At 41.9% G+C, this 16,520-nt stretch overlaps 1 protein-coding gene across 1 annotated transcript in view; it reads right to left on the reverse strand.

Moving 5' to 3' along the window:
* Positions 1–16,520, reverse strand: part of LOC142414251 (von Willebrand factor D and EGF domain-containing protein-like) — a 185,121-nt gene that overhangs the window by 120,409 nt on the left and 48,192 nt on the right. Inside the window, exons 3-6 of the mRNA XM_075511234.1 lie at positions 14,585–14,813; positions 11,780–12,012; positions 3,653–3,742; positions 2,219–2,354 (exon numbers count right to left, since the gene is read on the reverse strand). Coding sequence (XP_075367349.1) covers positions 2,219–2,354; positions 3,653–3,742; positions 11,780–12,012; positions 14,585–14,813 — 688 coding nt within the window. The remainder of the gene's footprint in view (positions 1–2,218; positions 2,355–3,652; positions 3,743–11,779; positions 12,013–14,584; positions 14,814–16,520) is intronic.

The raw sequence follows: 16,520 nt of genomic DNA on the forward strand, positions 1-16,520 counted from the left end.
TATTATCTCTCATACCAAATCCTTAAAGGCTGCCTCACATCTTATAGAAAAGTCCTGGCTCATTTTCAAGGTTCTTGATTCAATTAAATTGGAGGCTTCCATGAGGAATAGTTATTGCCATTACAGCCCCATGAGCTGTGCTCACAACCCAGAACAAAAGTTTAAAATCAAAGAAAATCATCTTGTCAAAATAGCAGTGATAAACTTAACAGAAGCCGAACTCCAGTGGCTCTGCTGTGCCTTGGCATTCATTATGATATTGTCTGAACTTAGAGAGATATTTCTGTGCTTGTAATTAGCTTTCTTATCATTTATTCCCTACATAATTAGCACAACAGTGTTGTTATATGGATTCAGTCAGACAAGGAGCTTGTCAGTTAATTTATTTGGTATAAATGAATCTCAGCTAAAGTTTTTTTTTATTTTCAATTTATAGCATTGTGGCTGACATTACGTTTTTCAGAAGCCCACAGTGTTCCTTCAGATAAACTAATGGGCCCTACAGACAATAAAGGCACAAAACAGGGATGCAGTTATGCAAACACACAGCAGCAGATAGTCAACCTTAAGTATATAAAGACACCTCAATTGATCATAAATGGCCCAAGTGTCATCCAAGGAAATAGCCTCAGGATGGAGCAATCAAGGCATAGAGATGGTTATTAGTTTAAGCTGCAGAAATGAGTTGATTAAAAGTAACTGAAATTTTCCGCTTCAGTGACAAGTTCCTTCAAAGATTAGTTCATTGGTCGAGTTGTGCCTCCATCCTGGGACCTCTCGGCACCAACACGTCAAGCCCATTGACAGCTTGAAAATTAAGCTGCTTCTGCAAATCTTACCTCCCCTCTTTCTTCCAGTCCAATGCATGTTGTGGGACTGGAGAAGACCCTGGCAAGGGGTCAGTCTCAGTCTGATCTATCGAACTCAGCCTCCCCCACTTGAGAGCTCTTGGCCCGTGCATTCATTGTCAGTGAGACTTTCAAAGGCTTTATCAATGCCTAAGAAAATGGGAGTTAAAAAAATTACTTTTATGGCTTATGTGACTAATTCTCATTTGATCCTCATAAATGGTAGGCGTCTTATGTTGCTTGGAGGCTGTGGGGACATCCCACCACACACCAGCTTGCGTTCTTAGCTGCCTCAATATCTAAGAAAATCTGTTCCCATGAGCTCAGCGGATGTTTGCCTGATGGACCGGCAGAGACTCTAAGCCAAGAGCAATATGTAGAACAGAGCAGCAATGAGCCACGGAGAAATGCAAAGTACTCCAGGTATGAGAGCCAAGACAGCTGCTGGAACCATAAGGTGCCGTTCAGTTTAAGATCATTGTGTTATGATACCATTTGAATTATTTTTTTCTTCCATCTAAGCACTTGGCTGATGATGGGGAGAGAAAGGAGAGAGATCGAGAAAGGGAAAAATATCAGGAACTATCTCGGTTTTACCAACATTTTTTTTTTGAGCTGTTTTTTTGTGGGTAGAGAAACTGTGACTGTAATCCTATCCCTAAACATTTTTTCTCATTGAGTCACCTATGGAAGAGTACTAAATGCCTTGTTGGAAAAAAGGTTGGGTGTTTTATTTAGTGCAAATGGAAAGTAAATATATATATGCCCCCTTGGTTAGGCATGATATTCCACCAGATTAACCTGGGGAAAGCATTTACTGATTAAATGGGCAAGAGAATTTTCTAAGTGAAATTCAATGTTTTCAAGTGAAAAAAAAATACCTGTAGAAAGAGAATAATATATAAGAATGATTTTTTCTTCTATATTAAATTAGACAAAACCTGTAAGCCAGCAAAAGAAAGAAAAAAGGCTTCAGTACACATTTACTGAATAATAAATCTGCAGGTGAGCTTCTTATTGATAATTAATGACATTATTCTATCTAAGACCATTGCTGCTACAAAAACTTAAAATGGAATTTTATACTACTGGAATTTAAAATAAGTTCTTCTACTCATAGTTATTTCATCCATAAATCTCAGTGGACTACCATTCAGGTTATTGCTAGTCAGATTTTTTTTTTCTCAAAAACCTGAGTGATATTATCATCTATTTTATTTTGCAAACAAATCTATGGCCTAGTTTGTTGCTTTTATGGCTTCTGCCCTTTGTTGTTATTTAAGTCTTATAATTTCTGTTGGAATTCATTGTAACATAAATACAGGAAAAAGTAATCGCATTGATTTGATGATGATACGTAAAACTCTTACCCAAATGCTCAGTACTTAGCTGTAAAGTAATTTTACAGGAATCATGGTGCCCAGGACAGGCAATGGGTACAGTGCTCAGAACGGTCAAAACATGCTCTTTGCCATCCTCTGCAATTTGTAACGATTCTGGTAAAAACTGGAAATAAGAAAGACATTTTTAGATCATTTTGACAGATTAATTAGGCAATACTGATATTTATGAAATTTTGAGATTTTTTAATCAATTATGAAGAAATATAATTGCTTGTAAAATAATAATAATCCTCATAATAATCCTCATAGTAATAATAATCTTTGTAATAATGACCTTCAACTTTATAAAATGAAATTGGTGTTAAAATACTTTAACATTCTTGGCAATTAAGAAAATGTTTGTGGTTGTCATATATAGTGTCTGGTTCATTCTCATCTCCTAATTTCAAAACAGGTTTTTATTAAGCCTGAAAATAGCGTGATACCATAGAATTTATTCATTTTTAATATCGCAGGTTAAAAGGAGCTCCTATTCCAATGCGCTAGGAGAAATACCAGCAATATTCGTGGCCTAAAGTATAGCATGACCTCATGGTCATGGACTCTATGTTTGTACTCTGCCCCAGGTGCAAAGTGAGTGCAATTGTTGCCCGATTCCTCTTCCCTGCTATGGCAGGAAGAAGGATTTCTCCATACATAATACATTACAGCTTCGGTGGCTTGTGTGCCGGGGAGAGAGCGTGGGTTGTGCCATGGCTGGCTGGCTGTTCTCCTGGGGCAAGAGCAGAAACAGCACTCAGGGCTAGCCAGAAATGGGAATTTCCATTCCCTGAGAAATTCTGGCATTTCCAAAAAAACCCGAAACTGTTCTTCAGACATCACACAGAATGGATTGCCAGATTTTTCAGATACCATTCATGGAGGCATGAGGCTTAGATACTCAGAAGATCTCAGATTCTCCGGGACTGCCAGACTCACAGTCTAACCCTTGAGTGGGATTAGACCTGGTTTTTGCATTCAGTGTGAATTTATCTTCAGCAATTTGGTTTTTGTAGTGCCTGACCATAAGAGGATGATGGATAAAAATTAGTTCTTTTGTTCACTTTGTTCTGGTTTAGGTACAACGAAATTCTGCATCCTTGTAGGTGTGTCTTCCCATTATACATAACCACCAGAGTACTTTGGGGTGTATTTACTAGAAGAGGTAGTTTTGCACATTCTTTATGGTGCATTAGTGTCAACACCTGCACACGGTGCTGATGGGTGCTTTAGGGCGTTTTACAAACAGACTGAAAGCCATATAATTTATTAAGACATTTTCTCAAAGTGAACATAAAAGCAGCGCTGGTTATGATGATCAAGGCTTATGTTTCTGTGTCTTGTTTTTCAGAGCATGTCAGATAATGTATAAATATTCACTAGGGATATGCCAAGTCAGTAAATCAAGGCCATCGGCATTACCTTAATCCCGGCATAGAAACCTTTGCTCTCTTCAGGCAATGAGTGCTGCTCAGGAGTGTCCCTCGTAAAAGCGGTGACAGTGCAGAAGACCTGTAATAAATAAACAGCATATGCTACAGCTTTTCTTGAAGAAAATTCATATAATTATGCATCTTCCTGTTGATCAGAGTTGTTAAGCTTTTTTCCTACTGTTGAAACATATTTTTGGGGTTTAGGCTTTAAAAATGTTTATACATAAATCTTGAGATTTGGAAGAATTTTGGTACATTTAATAAGCAAAGAAACATGGCTTCTGTCTCAACAATTAATAACACTGAATGTTCACAATGTGTTTTCTTCTGTAGTTTTTCAAGCACCTTGGTTAGTGATATTAACTCATTTTAATTAGGAGAATTACATTCTTCATAGATGTTACTGTCAGGATGAGGACATTAGCCCTTGGGATCCCAGACCTCAGTCTGTCCACTGGATCAAATATCCTCTCTCTGTACCATGTCTGTAAGCAGGTTTTTTTTATTTAAATTAGTTTGACAGTCATCCAGTCTCAGAAACTGTATCAGCAATATAAGAAGCTCCTTTTTTTTCTTATTGCATTATAGAAGATGATGTAGATGTGCCTACAGGATTTATATTGTAAAAAAAAAAAAAAAATCCCCCAAAACAAAAAACTCCACCAAACACAATGTACCAGGCCATTTATGTTTTATTCCTATCACAGTCACGCACCCTTTATCTCTGCTGAGCCCGCACACCATCTGCCATCTTAATATTTCATTGGTTTCAGAAAACCCAAACTGCTAACATCATTTCTAGGATCATAAGATTAAACTACAGAAATTTTCCTTAAAGCAAATGACAATAGACTCTGAAACTGTAGTTCTGAATTTTTTTTTTGGCCTCTTCTCGGAAATGGAGTAACAGATTGTGACATACTAAATCAATTCCAAATAGTCAGATGGCGTATTTATAGCTACTGCCTTTTTAAAGCCTCAAGTAACCCATGAGGAGGAAAGGGACCAATCTAATTTATTTTCCATTGTGATAAACTCTTTTGGATGGATTTTCCAGCACCACCCCCCGGCCGTGCTGCTCTCAGTAGCTCTAACCTGCCGGCTCAGGCACGACCCTCACCGGCAAAACAGGCTCAAACCCAGGATATTCCCAGATTCATGTGGTCGTGTGGGCATCAGTTGCGTAGCGCTCTGGAATATTTCTTTTACAACCCTAAAAATCCCTCTTCGTTACCATCAAGTCATGAGTTTCCTCCAAACGGAAGAATCCTCTTTCCTAACTCATTTGCGCACAACGAAACTGCCCCACTAGCAATACAGCGTCAGTTGTATGGCTATGGGAAAAACCGAGTGTTTTCGGTGCTCTTCAGGTGGATCAATTCCAGTCCAGCTCAGTCCCAGGTTTTTGTGCCTTTTGGGCCATTTTTACCTTCATAAAGTTTCTCCCTCTTTTTCTGACAGCTCCAGCCACTTTGGCCCAGTGAAAATGGTGTTATTTATTCCATTAACTAGATGGAAGCCTTGAGGTTGTACTGGGTGTGCTGGGGGGAAAAAAGACACAGGCCTCACAGAGATACTTTACAGTTAAAATTCCTCAGGTACTTTGTAGTTAGCCAGTTTGCCTCCAAAGGAGAACAACTCGTTGTCTCCTCAAGGTAATAAGCCCCTGTAACATTAGATATTTATTATCTCCGAGCATTCCCTAAAGGCTCGTTTTCAGTTTACAAAGTTTTCAGCAAAGTTCTTCTGCTGGGAAGGCAGAAGGCAAGCGTTGATCTTCCTCCTGCTGCTTCTCCTACAGCTGCCACGGGGAGATCCTGCAAAATCGGGATCTGACAAGGCGGTGACAGCAGAGAAAGAGTTCAGATAACATATATTCCCCCTAGTGAAAAAACCCCAAACCAACGATCCCCTTGCAGAGCTCATTGAGCAAATCCAATGCACCTTGCTTTGCAGATACTGTGTTTACACTTGCCGGGCTGTTTGCGCTTTTGGCTTTGATGCTTTTTACCAGAAATATTCACAGAGAGACGTGCCTCTGAGCACGCCACGTGGAGCGTTCCTGCCAAGGAGGGAGCTGTCACGAGAGGCAGGAGGGTCGCGCGCGAGGATGCCTGGCGCCGACGGAGGCATCTCCCAGTGATCTTCCCCAAAGTGACATCCTGGGAAATGTCAGAACCCAGCCTCATTCCCTGCAAGCATTATATTTTCTCACATATATATTTTAGAGGTATATTTTATTGATAAAGCACTGAACACTAAAATCAAAAATTACCCCGTAACGATACACTGAGATATTCTTATTACTATCAGTCCATTCCAGTTCTATCTTCAGCACTTTTGGAGATTAGCACAAACTTTGCAAATTCAAAATGTACGGACAGCTGTCATGAGTTACATTTTATTTCTGTCTTTTATATCATTCCTCCCCTTGTAGTGCCTTTACCTGGTTAGGTGCACACTTCACTTCACAATCAGCAGATATGTTCATCGGCTACTGAGCTACAGGTTGACAGTTTGTCACATAATTATTATGATAGTCACTCCGAGGAGGGTTTTTTTGCCTTCAGCTAAATATAGCTCTTTTTCTCCAGTTCAGTAATCAACTTTTTCTTTCTCTTCTCCCCCCGCCCCCATCTCAGGATGCAGCCTTTTTAAAGCAAAGAGATAAAAGCATCACTGACAGCAGTATGCTGATGGCCGTGACAGGTTAGGCAGTATTTTTCCACAAACTCATCGGATCTGTTAAAACAATAAAATTATATTTTTTCATTGTCCCTTTTAAAGGGACAGAAATTTAAGGGTGCCCTCGGACAAGATGACTGGATTGCTCCTGGGCATGGGCTGCTCCCTTTCCCCCTGCGCCAGCAGATCTTCCCATAGGGCGGAAAACTACTTTTAGGCACAAAAATCTCATAGAAAAGGGCCCTGGTAGCTAAGAAGTTTCTCCTTTCCTGTGTGTTGGAGCAGATTTCCACCCTTACGTGGAATCAATCAGATTTCTTCCTGCTTTGCCGTGAACCCTGTGAGCAGCGTATATAGCTAAAAGCAGAATTCAGTCATTAATTTGGTGGGGGTCAGGTAGCTCTGGGAAACAATTTGGGAGAGTTTTTTAATCTTAGAACCTGTCACCATCTTCAGCAAATTTCCCTCTTAACAACTTGCACATCAAAATGTGGGGTTTTTTTCAGAGGTCTCAGAATCCAAAGCTCCCCCAAATCAGTTGTTTATACTCATTTCGAACATAAAACTGCCTCCAGTTTCACCCCTTTCTGTGCCTCTAATTACTTCTGAATGTAGCGCAGGGATCATCTGTGGCAGCTCGAGCATGTAGTGAGGGATGTGGGGCCGAGGGCAGAGACAGAAAAGCTCAAAGAAAGTGGCATTCATGTTTGTTGCCATCTTCAAAGGTGGCGCACGCAGAGGCGGGGGCGCGGAGCGGGATGCTTGCTGGCGCACCCAGCCTGGCCATGCCTCCAGTTTCGTCAGCCTCTTCCAGCCGTGCTCAGATAAAAGGCTGGGTTCCCAAAGGCAAAACAGGAGATACTCGTTTCGTGATCAAAAGCCATCCCTGCTCTTCAGTCAGGTACCTGTGAAGGCTCCTATGTTTGCCAGATAATTTCGGGAGCTCTCAGAAGAGGCCAACCTCAGCTGGACGCTTCTCAAAGCACTGGCAGAAAGGGTGCCACCACCCACCCATCTCAACAGCGTCCCAGGGGCAACCGCACTTGTCCTCAAAATAGGGAGAGCTGGCAGATGGGAGTACTGGGTTTGGATCTGCCCATCAGGACTGCTCACGTGTTTTACCTAAACAGTCACCAGAGAAAATAAGCAAATGCACGTGCTGGTCCCTGGCTGTGGTCCCTGCTTCCTCTCCTAGTGCAGCCTGTGTCCTGGGGGTGGGATGCTCCCTTGGGAAGGGCAGGACATGCACCTAACTCACAGCTGGGAGGACCAGCTACCCATTTCCCATCTCTCCAGCAAGCACTTGAGCTGAATTGTAGTGCCAGAGGCCCCACAGTGACAACAGCGATGGTTTAAAGTTGAAATATTTACTTTTACTAGTAGTGATCTTGCAAAGACTACGTACAGCCAGGTACATCTGAGTAGGACTTGAAGGTCTGGATTAAAAAGTAGATGGAGGCACTCTCCTGACCCAGACATCCAGTCTCCTGAGAGGTGTGGGAGTTCAGGGATGCTGCTCCAGTCAGTAATTTATGTCGGCCACCTGTGGGAAGCTCCCTTCTCAACATAAGGCACCATTTAGGAATACCCACTTCTTCCCAGTCACTGGGCAGGGAAGTCTGCATGTTGCTCATCAGGTGCAGGTGCCTAAGCTGTGGGTGATTAACTCAATTAACTCCAGGATTGGATCCACCCTCCCAGCTACATCACCCGTGTCAAAAGGCAGGCTGGGGCTGCAAGGGTAAGAGTCATTCAGCCACACTCATGGCTTGCAGGTGAAGGGTTGGGCAGGGAATCAATCATGCCAGGGGAAAGGGTGTCTTGCGATGGCTATCAAGGCCTCTGAGCTGCCGTTGTCTGCTCTATTAAACACTAATGGGCTGAGGTTAGAAAAGCCTCGAGGAGTCACTCTGCTGGGAGCTGGGGAGGGTGTGCGGGAGGGAGCTGTGGTTTACAGCCTTGATGAAAAGAGCAAAGGATGAGCAGAGCTGAAGGATGGCATTTCTAGGGAAGCCAGAGGAAAAAAAATAGTTCTCATTAGCTCGAAGAAATGATCTGGCTGTAGGTATTTGCAGAAAGGGGTTAGGAACAAAGTCTCTGGAAAGGCCTTGCAGAAGGGTTAGCAGGAAGGGGAAAGCAGGGAGAATCTGTCTTTGAGTTAATTAATAAACTGGACCTTAAAGCTTTTGAACACAAATCGTTCCCTGTGATGGGCTGTTGGCTGCAGAAGAGAGGGAGCTGGTGCAGCAGCATGACCTGACAGTGTGGGAAGTCCAGCTCTAGTCACTCTGCTACTCGACATACGTAGGGAAGGCAGCTCTTTCCAGTTGCCAAATGGCCAAACAGTATGTGGAGGCTGACTGCAGGTCAATCATCTACTCAGGAAAGAAATTTTCCCCGGGTAGTAGAGAGGTGTCTTATCAGCTGCAGAGTTTTGCTCATCGTTTCTCTGAGCCTTTCTGCTTTAAAGTCTCTGTCCAAGTCCACCCAGAGCTCTGTTTCCGTGGTAGAAATGCTCCTAATTTTCTACCTGAAGGTTGAGAATTGTAAACTCGGGTGTGACCTACAAATAGGCAGGTCTTCCTATTTCTGTTGTTGATTTTGTCAAGTCCAGTGGCTGGGATGGAATTAGTATTTAAGCAGGGGGAAATTTCACTCCTCTTCCCTTGTGAGTGAAAATTAGTTATTTTCTATGCTGAGACACACTAATTACTGTCTTTTTGGCTGGAGCATATTCTTTTGCTGTTGCGGAGCGCCAAGTGAAATGGCCACTTCTAGCACAAGCTCGGAAAGGCCGGTTTTACTTAAACATTTTTATTTTACAATGTGCATCATAGTTTATGTACGGTGACAATTGCTCCTCGCCGTATGAACTTTTGGATTGCTGTGCTGAGCAAAATCGGCATGGTTTTCTTCTAAACACCTTCCTTTCTTAGCATAACTCATTACTCACAGTGTGCCACTATAATTTATAGATGGCTGTGCCTCGAGGAATGAAATGACCTCTGTCACTATCGCATAAGTAAGGCTTAGGAATGCCAGGATTTTCATATCAGATGGAGTAGGCTGCTTTCAGCGTTTGTATAGAAATAGAGGTATATTATAGATTTATTTAAGGCTGCAATTGTTTCACTAACATTATGCTGCTGAAGTTACTGTCTGAAATAACGAAATTGGAGCCCAAAGATGGGGGAGAAAAGCACACATGGTGGCTATTAAAAAATAACTGGCTGTTTAGTCAATACAAGTTCAGAAATGTTGGCCAGTAAATCTCAACTCTTCTCTAAGGTTTGACTGCGTATTAAAATATATCAATAGATGTTCTATTATGTGACTAACCTATTACCTGGAGACTTTTTGACAGATAAAAAATAGCCTAGATATCAATCACCTAAAAGGTGATTAAAAAACATCTTCTCACTTGGCTGTAGTTTTTTTATCAAGAAATGGACAGAGAAGACGCTGATTTCAGGCTATAAAAGCATTGACACCAAATTCAGGCTATGTGCAGGTAGACGAAGAGTAGGTTAAAAAAAGCAAGCAGTTTTCAAAACTCTGCGAATTCTGCATCCCAGGGGACAAATTCTGACCCGAAGGTCACCCACGTGCCCTGGCAGTGTGCAGCCATGGGGATGCTACCACTGGGCTGTGTGCAGGGAAGGGAAAGAGAACTGGAAAGTGGCCCTGAGTCGTTGTCTCCTCTCTAATATGGCTTTTGTCAGTGGGGATCTGGCCTCTCTTTAAAGCTGCCTGAGAAAGGAGCCTTCCACCTGCATCTTCCCTGGGCGGGCGGAAGGTTACGAACTGTCTCTGTGCAGCTGAGTTTGGTCCCTGGGGTCTGACTCTGCCTTTAGTGGCATCACCTTTCCTTTGCGGTAGCGTGGTACCAACGCTTACTAAGTTGCTTCAGATTTACACCGCGGGACGTGAAAGAAGAGTCTGCCCCTTTGTGACTCTTATTAGACACCCAGAGTGGGATGGCAAACGCGGTGAAATGCTTTTTTTAATCTTTATAATGCAAAACTGAATTCCCAGTTACAGCTGAGGCTTCATTGCTTGGTTTTCACCAGTGATGATTTATGGATAATTATAATTAGTCAAATAGGCCATGAAGACATTTTAAAAAATCTAGCAAGGAAGAGAACATTTTAGTCTCACTAAACCCACTAAATTAAACATGTGGGTTTCAGCAGAGGACAAAGAAGGGCTTACTGAAAACTTAATATAATAAAAATGGTATTATAAAGATTTGGTGATGCTGCTAGTTAACAGAACTATATTTTCTCTGAATCCCTCAGGATTGTTAAAACTAGATTTGAAGTGATTGCAAGTGAAATTGTTTTGATGAAAATATCTCTTCGTAACACAAACTTGTCTTAAACTGGCAGAATTGTCTGCCTCGTGTTATAATATAAGTGAGGGCAGCATCAGTCAGATTCTGAACTCAGGAGGCATAATTACGAGGAGAAATGAGAAAAAACTATCTAGATTGTGCTACTGTTATAAATGACTCATCCTTTCAAGAACTGGAAAAAGCTTATTCACATTTCTTAAATATCTTAAATATCTCAAAGAAGAGCTGCAAAATGCCAAGACTCTTTCCAACCTACTCTTAACACAAGGCCATTATCCCTGTTTATTCTTTCAGTTCTTTGCAGCATCGCTAATGGCTCTCTGCCTATAAAAGTTATGAACCTAATTTAACTTTAAAAGTCTTGTTTCTGTACCATGAAAAGCCATGAATTCATACACAAGTCAATTTTTTTCACATCTTGTATTGGCTTCTGTTTTGTTGTTGTTGTTGAAATTAGATCTGTGTTGCTATGTAAGCCATCAAATATACTTCTTAAAGATTGTTTTGTAATGAACTCTATCTTTCAGTATGCTATTGAACCAAGAATTTGGAATCAGAGAGGCAGAACACCATGAAAAAGACCATAAAATAAACCTCCCTCTATTTTAAAATGTACCGTCTTTCTTTTCTGTGAAAAGATGTTATTGTGTCTCTGGTCCATGAGTATAAAAATTACTGAGTGCATATAGCTGAGTCTGCCTCTACTGCAAATTCTCACTGCTGCAAGATACAAAAAATACTAAGCAAAAATTGGCTCAGGCACATGTACCTACTACTCATACCGACTTCATGGCATTCAAGCTGTAATGTAACTGCAAATATTCAAGTTGACTTTAGAAAATAGTAAAATGGGTAGCTTCCGTGAACTCACTGCAATTCAAAGAAATGTTACAGATCCTGAATCTGGTAAAAGCTGTTTAACAATCTAGTTGTGAAACAGCATCGGTATTTTTTTCTGCAGTACTTGTAAGCATAATGAGTGAGGAGCAGCGCTGATAAAAACACAACAAAGGTTTAAGAAGAGGATTTATCCTCCTGAGCGTTTGACCTTTTTTGCTGAAGGCAGGGTGACATTACCGTGTCTCCCAATTTGAGATTTACGCCGTTCATCTCGAGAGAGGCAAAGGACTGCAGGGTGGTGTCACGCTGAATCTGCTCCTTCTTGCCAGGGGCGGACAGGCGGGACCAGGCCACCAGGTATTGTAGCGGCAGCTTTGAGGAGGGGCGGCTGTAAGTGCACTTCAGCTGGACGCGACCTTGCGCAAGCTCGGGAGTTATCACTGGTTGCAAAGCCAGGCTTGGGAGTTTGTCTGGAAGAAGAAAACAAAAGGATGTAGCACAAAATGTTATTTTAATGTTACAATTGTTCAGTTAACTAGAAGATTTTGATATAACTAAAAATGGGAGAAATGCTACATTTTATATTCTTGTGATTTGATTATTAACTGTGTAAGTAAGAAAATGTATTTCATATGAAATGCAAAAGTTGTTAATTGTGTACTGACTACCCATTGTTGTTATATTTGACCTGTTTTTTTTTTTTTTTTTTTTTTTTTTTTAATTTTGCATTAAGAGAAATGTTATTGAAATGAAGCACTTGGATTAATACAAATTAATTACTCTGGCAAAGGCCATTAGCTTTGCATTCCCCTGAAGCACAGCCTTTTGATCCAAGTTTTGCAATAAGTACAGAAGAGATATGAGAAATAATTATGTTGCAGAGGTAAACCGGCTCTCAGAGAGCACACAGCCCACATTGCCGTGCCATGAAGATCCTTTCCAGGCTGTTCTGGGACGTACCTAGGCTGAGTCTGCTCAATATAGTCTCCCTTTGCCCAGAATAATGCTGCTGCTCTAAAAATACAGCCTGCTTTCTATAGGCTTCAACAAGTAATGAAGTCTGAAACTTTTCTTCCTGTTAAACTCACCTAGAAAGTAGAAACAAAAAGATGTGCAATACTGTAGGGTGATGTTCTTTCATCTCTAGAGACCTGGACTCAAACAGAACATGAAGCTGATTCAGATGCTTTGAAAGGACAAATTAAGAAACTTTTTTGGAGGTGAGCATAAAATAATATGGAAGCCCAAGAGAATAAGGTATGAGGCTGTTACAGCAGAATGAAGAACCAAATATGTTTACATCTGTCCAGGGCAAATAACAAGAGGTAAGAAAAAGAAACAAGTTATTTAAAGTATGAATAAGGACCGGTTGTTTATATCCTTTTCTCTTTTTTTTCCAAGGGAAGCTGCCTCAAACCGTGGCTCGCATCATGACTTTCTGCAGGAAATTATTCCAGAAGGACAAAGTTAGGTGATCAGCTCGTGGGAGGATGTGAGCAGAATTGCAAGCACCTACACCGCTTTTCCCAGCCGTCTCCTTTCTGCCAAGCTACAAAGCTTTACATTAATTTTCTTTTGCAGCTCAGAAGTGCTGACCGGTGCCCTGTTCCTGAGCCTCCAGCGGATGGGGCTGGGGGATTGACCCCAGCAAGAAGCCGTGACGGACCCAGCTCTGGGGCTGCGTAGAGGCTCCTATGATGCAATGTTCACAGCTGAATTTAAGACAGTGAGTTAACAACCCCAGTAAAAACATTCAGCTTCGGGTGTTTTCCATCCAATACATGACACTGCAAAAACATCCTAAAGATAAGAAGTTAAAGACTCAGGGGAGCTGGACCTTGCTGAAATGCCTAGGAAAAAGGTGAAAGCTTCAACAGCAGTGGTAAGAAAAAGGCAGAAGGTCATTGGTTTGGGATAGATGGGAAGGGATAAACTTCCTTTTATGAAAAATGCAGGCAGATTTACGTTACTAAACAGGTATGGATCAACAGAAAGGCCAAAACTAATCACCCAAAAGGTATTGGTAAAAAATTCTTGAAACAAGGGTACTGGATATATTATAGTTTTAAAAAAGCCGAGCTTAAACCGGAAAATGACTGTATTCAGTTAAAATGTCATTTCTGAGAAAGAATCATGGAAATTAAAGAGCAATTTCATTTATTTTAATGGATATTTTTTATTTCAAATAGTGAATTAATCTCACTTTCTTTGAGCCTTTTTTCTCCTTCTTCTTCATGTGGGCTTGTTTAAATATTGATAAAGATAAGAAAATAGATATCTATCTCTTTAAAATTTATTTAAGCTTGAATTTTGCCTGATTGAAAGGTGAAACCCCTAGTTTCTCAGTGTGTCATGTCTCTGTCCAAAAATGCTGAAAGGGAAGTGTAAAGGTAATTTTTGCCTTTTGAGAAAGAGCTGTCTTTTCTGACTGCATCTATATGCACCTGAACACGCTCCGAAGTTCAGAAGGTTTAACTGAGTGAGCAATTGCTTTCTGCTATTGCTTTGTTTCCTAGCTACCGAACAGAGGTTAGATCTCTTGTAGGCTGAAAATTATTTCTGACGAGAATAATTATATAAATGTCATGAAAAAGATGTTATCAGTTTGCATTTTTTTTTCCTTCTGGAGTTTCAGTATTATCTTTTGGGGGGGGTACAGGATTACTGAGGATCAGAACAGACCTTAGATGCAGTATCCTGGATACAGTGCCTCAATAAAACCGAGATGCCTCTGCTCGCTAGCTGTGCGACTTCAAGCCAAAGTGGAGCCAAAGACAGTAGGAAAGGTTACATGTGAACTGTAACCAAGCAAAGAACACTTCAGTAATACACACCAGATTACATTTTGCACCGGTAATAATAGCTATTCCTCGGCAACGCCTTGGTCTGCCGCTGATTTATTTTCTACATGGTCTGCATCTTACTGGGAGCGATGCTTGACTTGCAAGGTCACTGATATGTACATTGCAATACCAGGACCTTCGAACACACAGCCAGAGAGGCATATGCAATCTTATTGATAAATACTTTACTGATCCTCACCTTCTGCGCAGTAGCCCATGCATCCTTGAGTAGGCTGCAGGAAATACACAAAGAATTCGCCGCAGTTCCTGACGGCGATGGGTATCCTAAACAAGCAGCAGTCCTTGGTGCCCCCAAAGAAGACCTGCCAGGTAGCACAGGCCGTGAGCCGCTTGCTCTCGCCAGGAACCGGCAGGGATTCAGCCTTCAGCGACAGCCACACCGGAGCTTGTGTCCCGCATCTGTTCATCTGCGGATGCACACAAAAGAAGCTGTTTACAACAAATGCAGTAAGGCTCTGTGGAGAAGCACTAAAACGCAAGACTCTGAGTGTGGTGAACGTGGAGGGTCAGTGAAAAAGCTGTGTAGGTGGGCATGAAAAAGTCTGGCTCAGCTTAGACAGATGACTTTACACAGATAAAATTGTCAAAGAACACAATAACTTGATTCCAAAGTATTTTTCTCTATTTTTGGTCGGTTTGTATGAAAAAAGATGAAAGCATATAAACAGGCTAGATCCATTATCTGAGAAGCACACTTTGGGCCACATCAGCTGGCCGTTTCCACCCCATGCTTCATCTGTGGCAGAGGAAAGCAAAGGCTGACGGAGCACGAGGGGCAAGGAGATGTTAGGTCCACTTCGAAGCAGGACACCGCCATGCTCAGAGCATCACACACCAGCACCTTCCTCCAAAACAGCTACAGCTTCAGCTGCCATTGTCCGGACAGCTTCTGCCCTACCCCTCCAGCATGTACTGGACACTTCTTTGGGGCTTGAGCTTCTCCCTCATTCTTGAAGGGAAATATATACGCAGGATATACATGATTTGAACAAATTCTCTGGGGTTTTTGACCTTCAAGTTTCTATCTATTAACAGCTTCCACTAAATCCTTGAATCCCCTGAACACAGGAAATCCTAAAGCAGAAGGAGTTGGTCCTAAATGGCTTAAACTACAGCATTTTGAGTGATGGCTGGAAGAGGCTGCACCAGATTTACCGTTCCCAACTTACAGATGGATGTTCAGGCATCTCAGATCTGAATTGCCCTCTGTACCTGCCAGGCTCTTCCCACTGACTAAAGAGACATGATTATCCAAAGCTGTCTTTAATTTAAGCACCTCAGTGATGAGATTAAGCCTGATCTGAGCCTAATAAAATATACGCAGCCAATTACAATGGTAACTTCTTATTCTGCGCCGTTACCTATCATTTGCCAACATGCAAAGCATACAGATATTTGAGCTAAGGTTTGAAAATTATTACCAGATACTGACAATAATTTACTCTCAGATCTCAGTCATATTCCACAGAGCGTGACTGCTGCTGTTGCTTTGCATTTCTTCAGCCAGCAAGTGAACTATCTCTAATAGTACCACTCTGGGGACACGCTTCCTCCTAGTGCTATATACATTTGGCTTTATATCATGTTGAAAAAACCCCCACCATTTTTTCCTATTGGCTCGGGTTTGCTGCTTCACTTTTTAAGATCAAAAGTTGTTTGTGACAGCAGGGGAAGCGGTGAACGTCAAAGGATAAATCTATTAAGTCACGCGCCAGTGCCCTCCCGTAATTTGAATTTTACCTGGGAGCTATACAAGCCAGAAAGCGGGGACGGGGAAGCGGGGGGCTGCACACCCAGAAAAAGAAAGGTATCTGAAGAAAATAAAACATATGGCACGACACAGACTGATTTCCATTTGGAGCTAGTTATTGTCAGGCTTCTAAAAACAAGGATTCCAGAGAGACACCATTAAAATTGTCCAAAGTCTTTCTTTTTCCCCCAGAAACGCCGCAGCGGCCAAGCAGAGGGGCTGACCCTGCCCTCCCATTCGGGTGCCTGGCCCCGGTGTCCTTGCGGAAGGCGCTGGAGCTCGCCCAGCGCAGCAGGTCCCCGGGGAGGACCGTGGAGCACCCCCCCCCCGGGAGTCTGCTAGCGAAGGAGAAGAGGAGATTAGC

The sequence above is a fragment of the Mycteria americana genome, chromosome 9 (assembly GCF_035582795.1).
Source record: "Mycteria americana isolate JAX WOST 10 ecotype Jacksonville Zoo and Gardens chromosome 9, USCA_MyAme_1.0, whole genome shotgun sequence".
NCBI lineage: Eukaryota > Metazoa > Chordata > Aves > Ciconiiformes > Ciconiidae > Mycteria > Mycteria americana.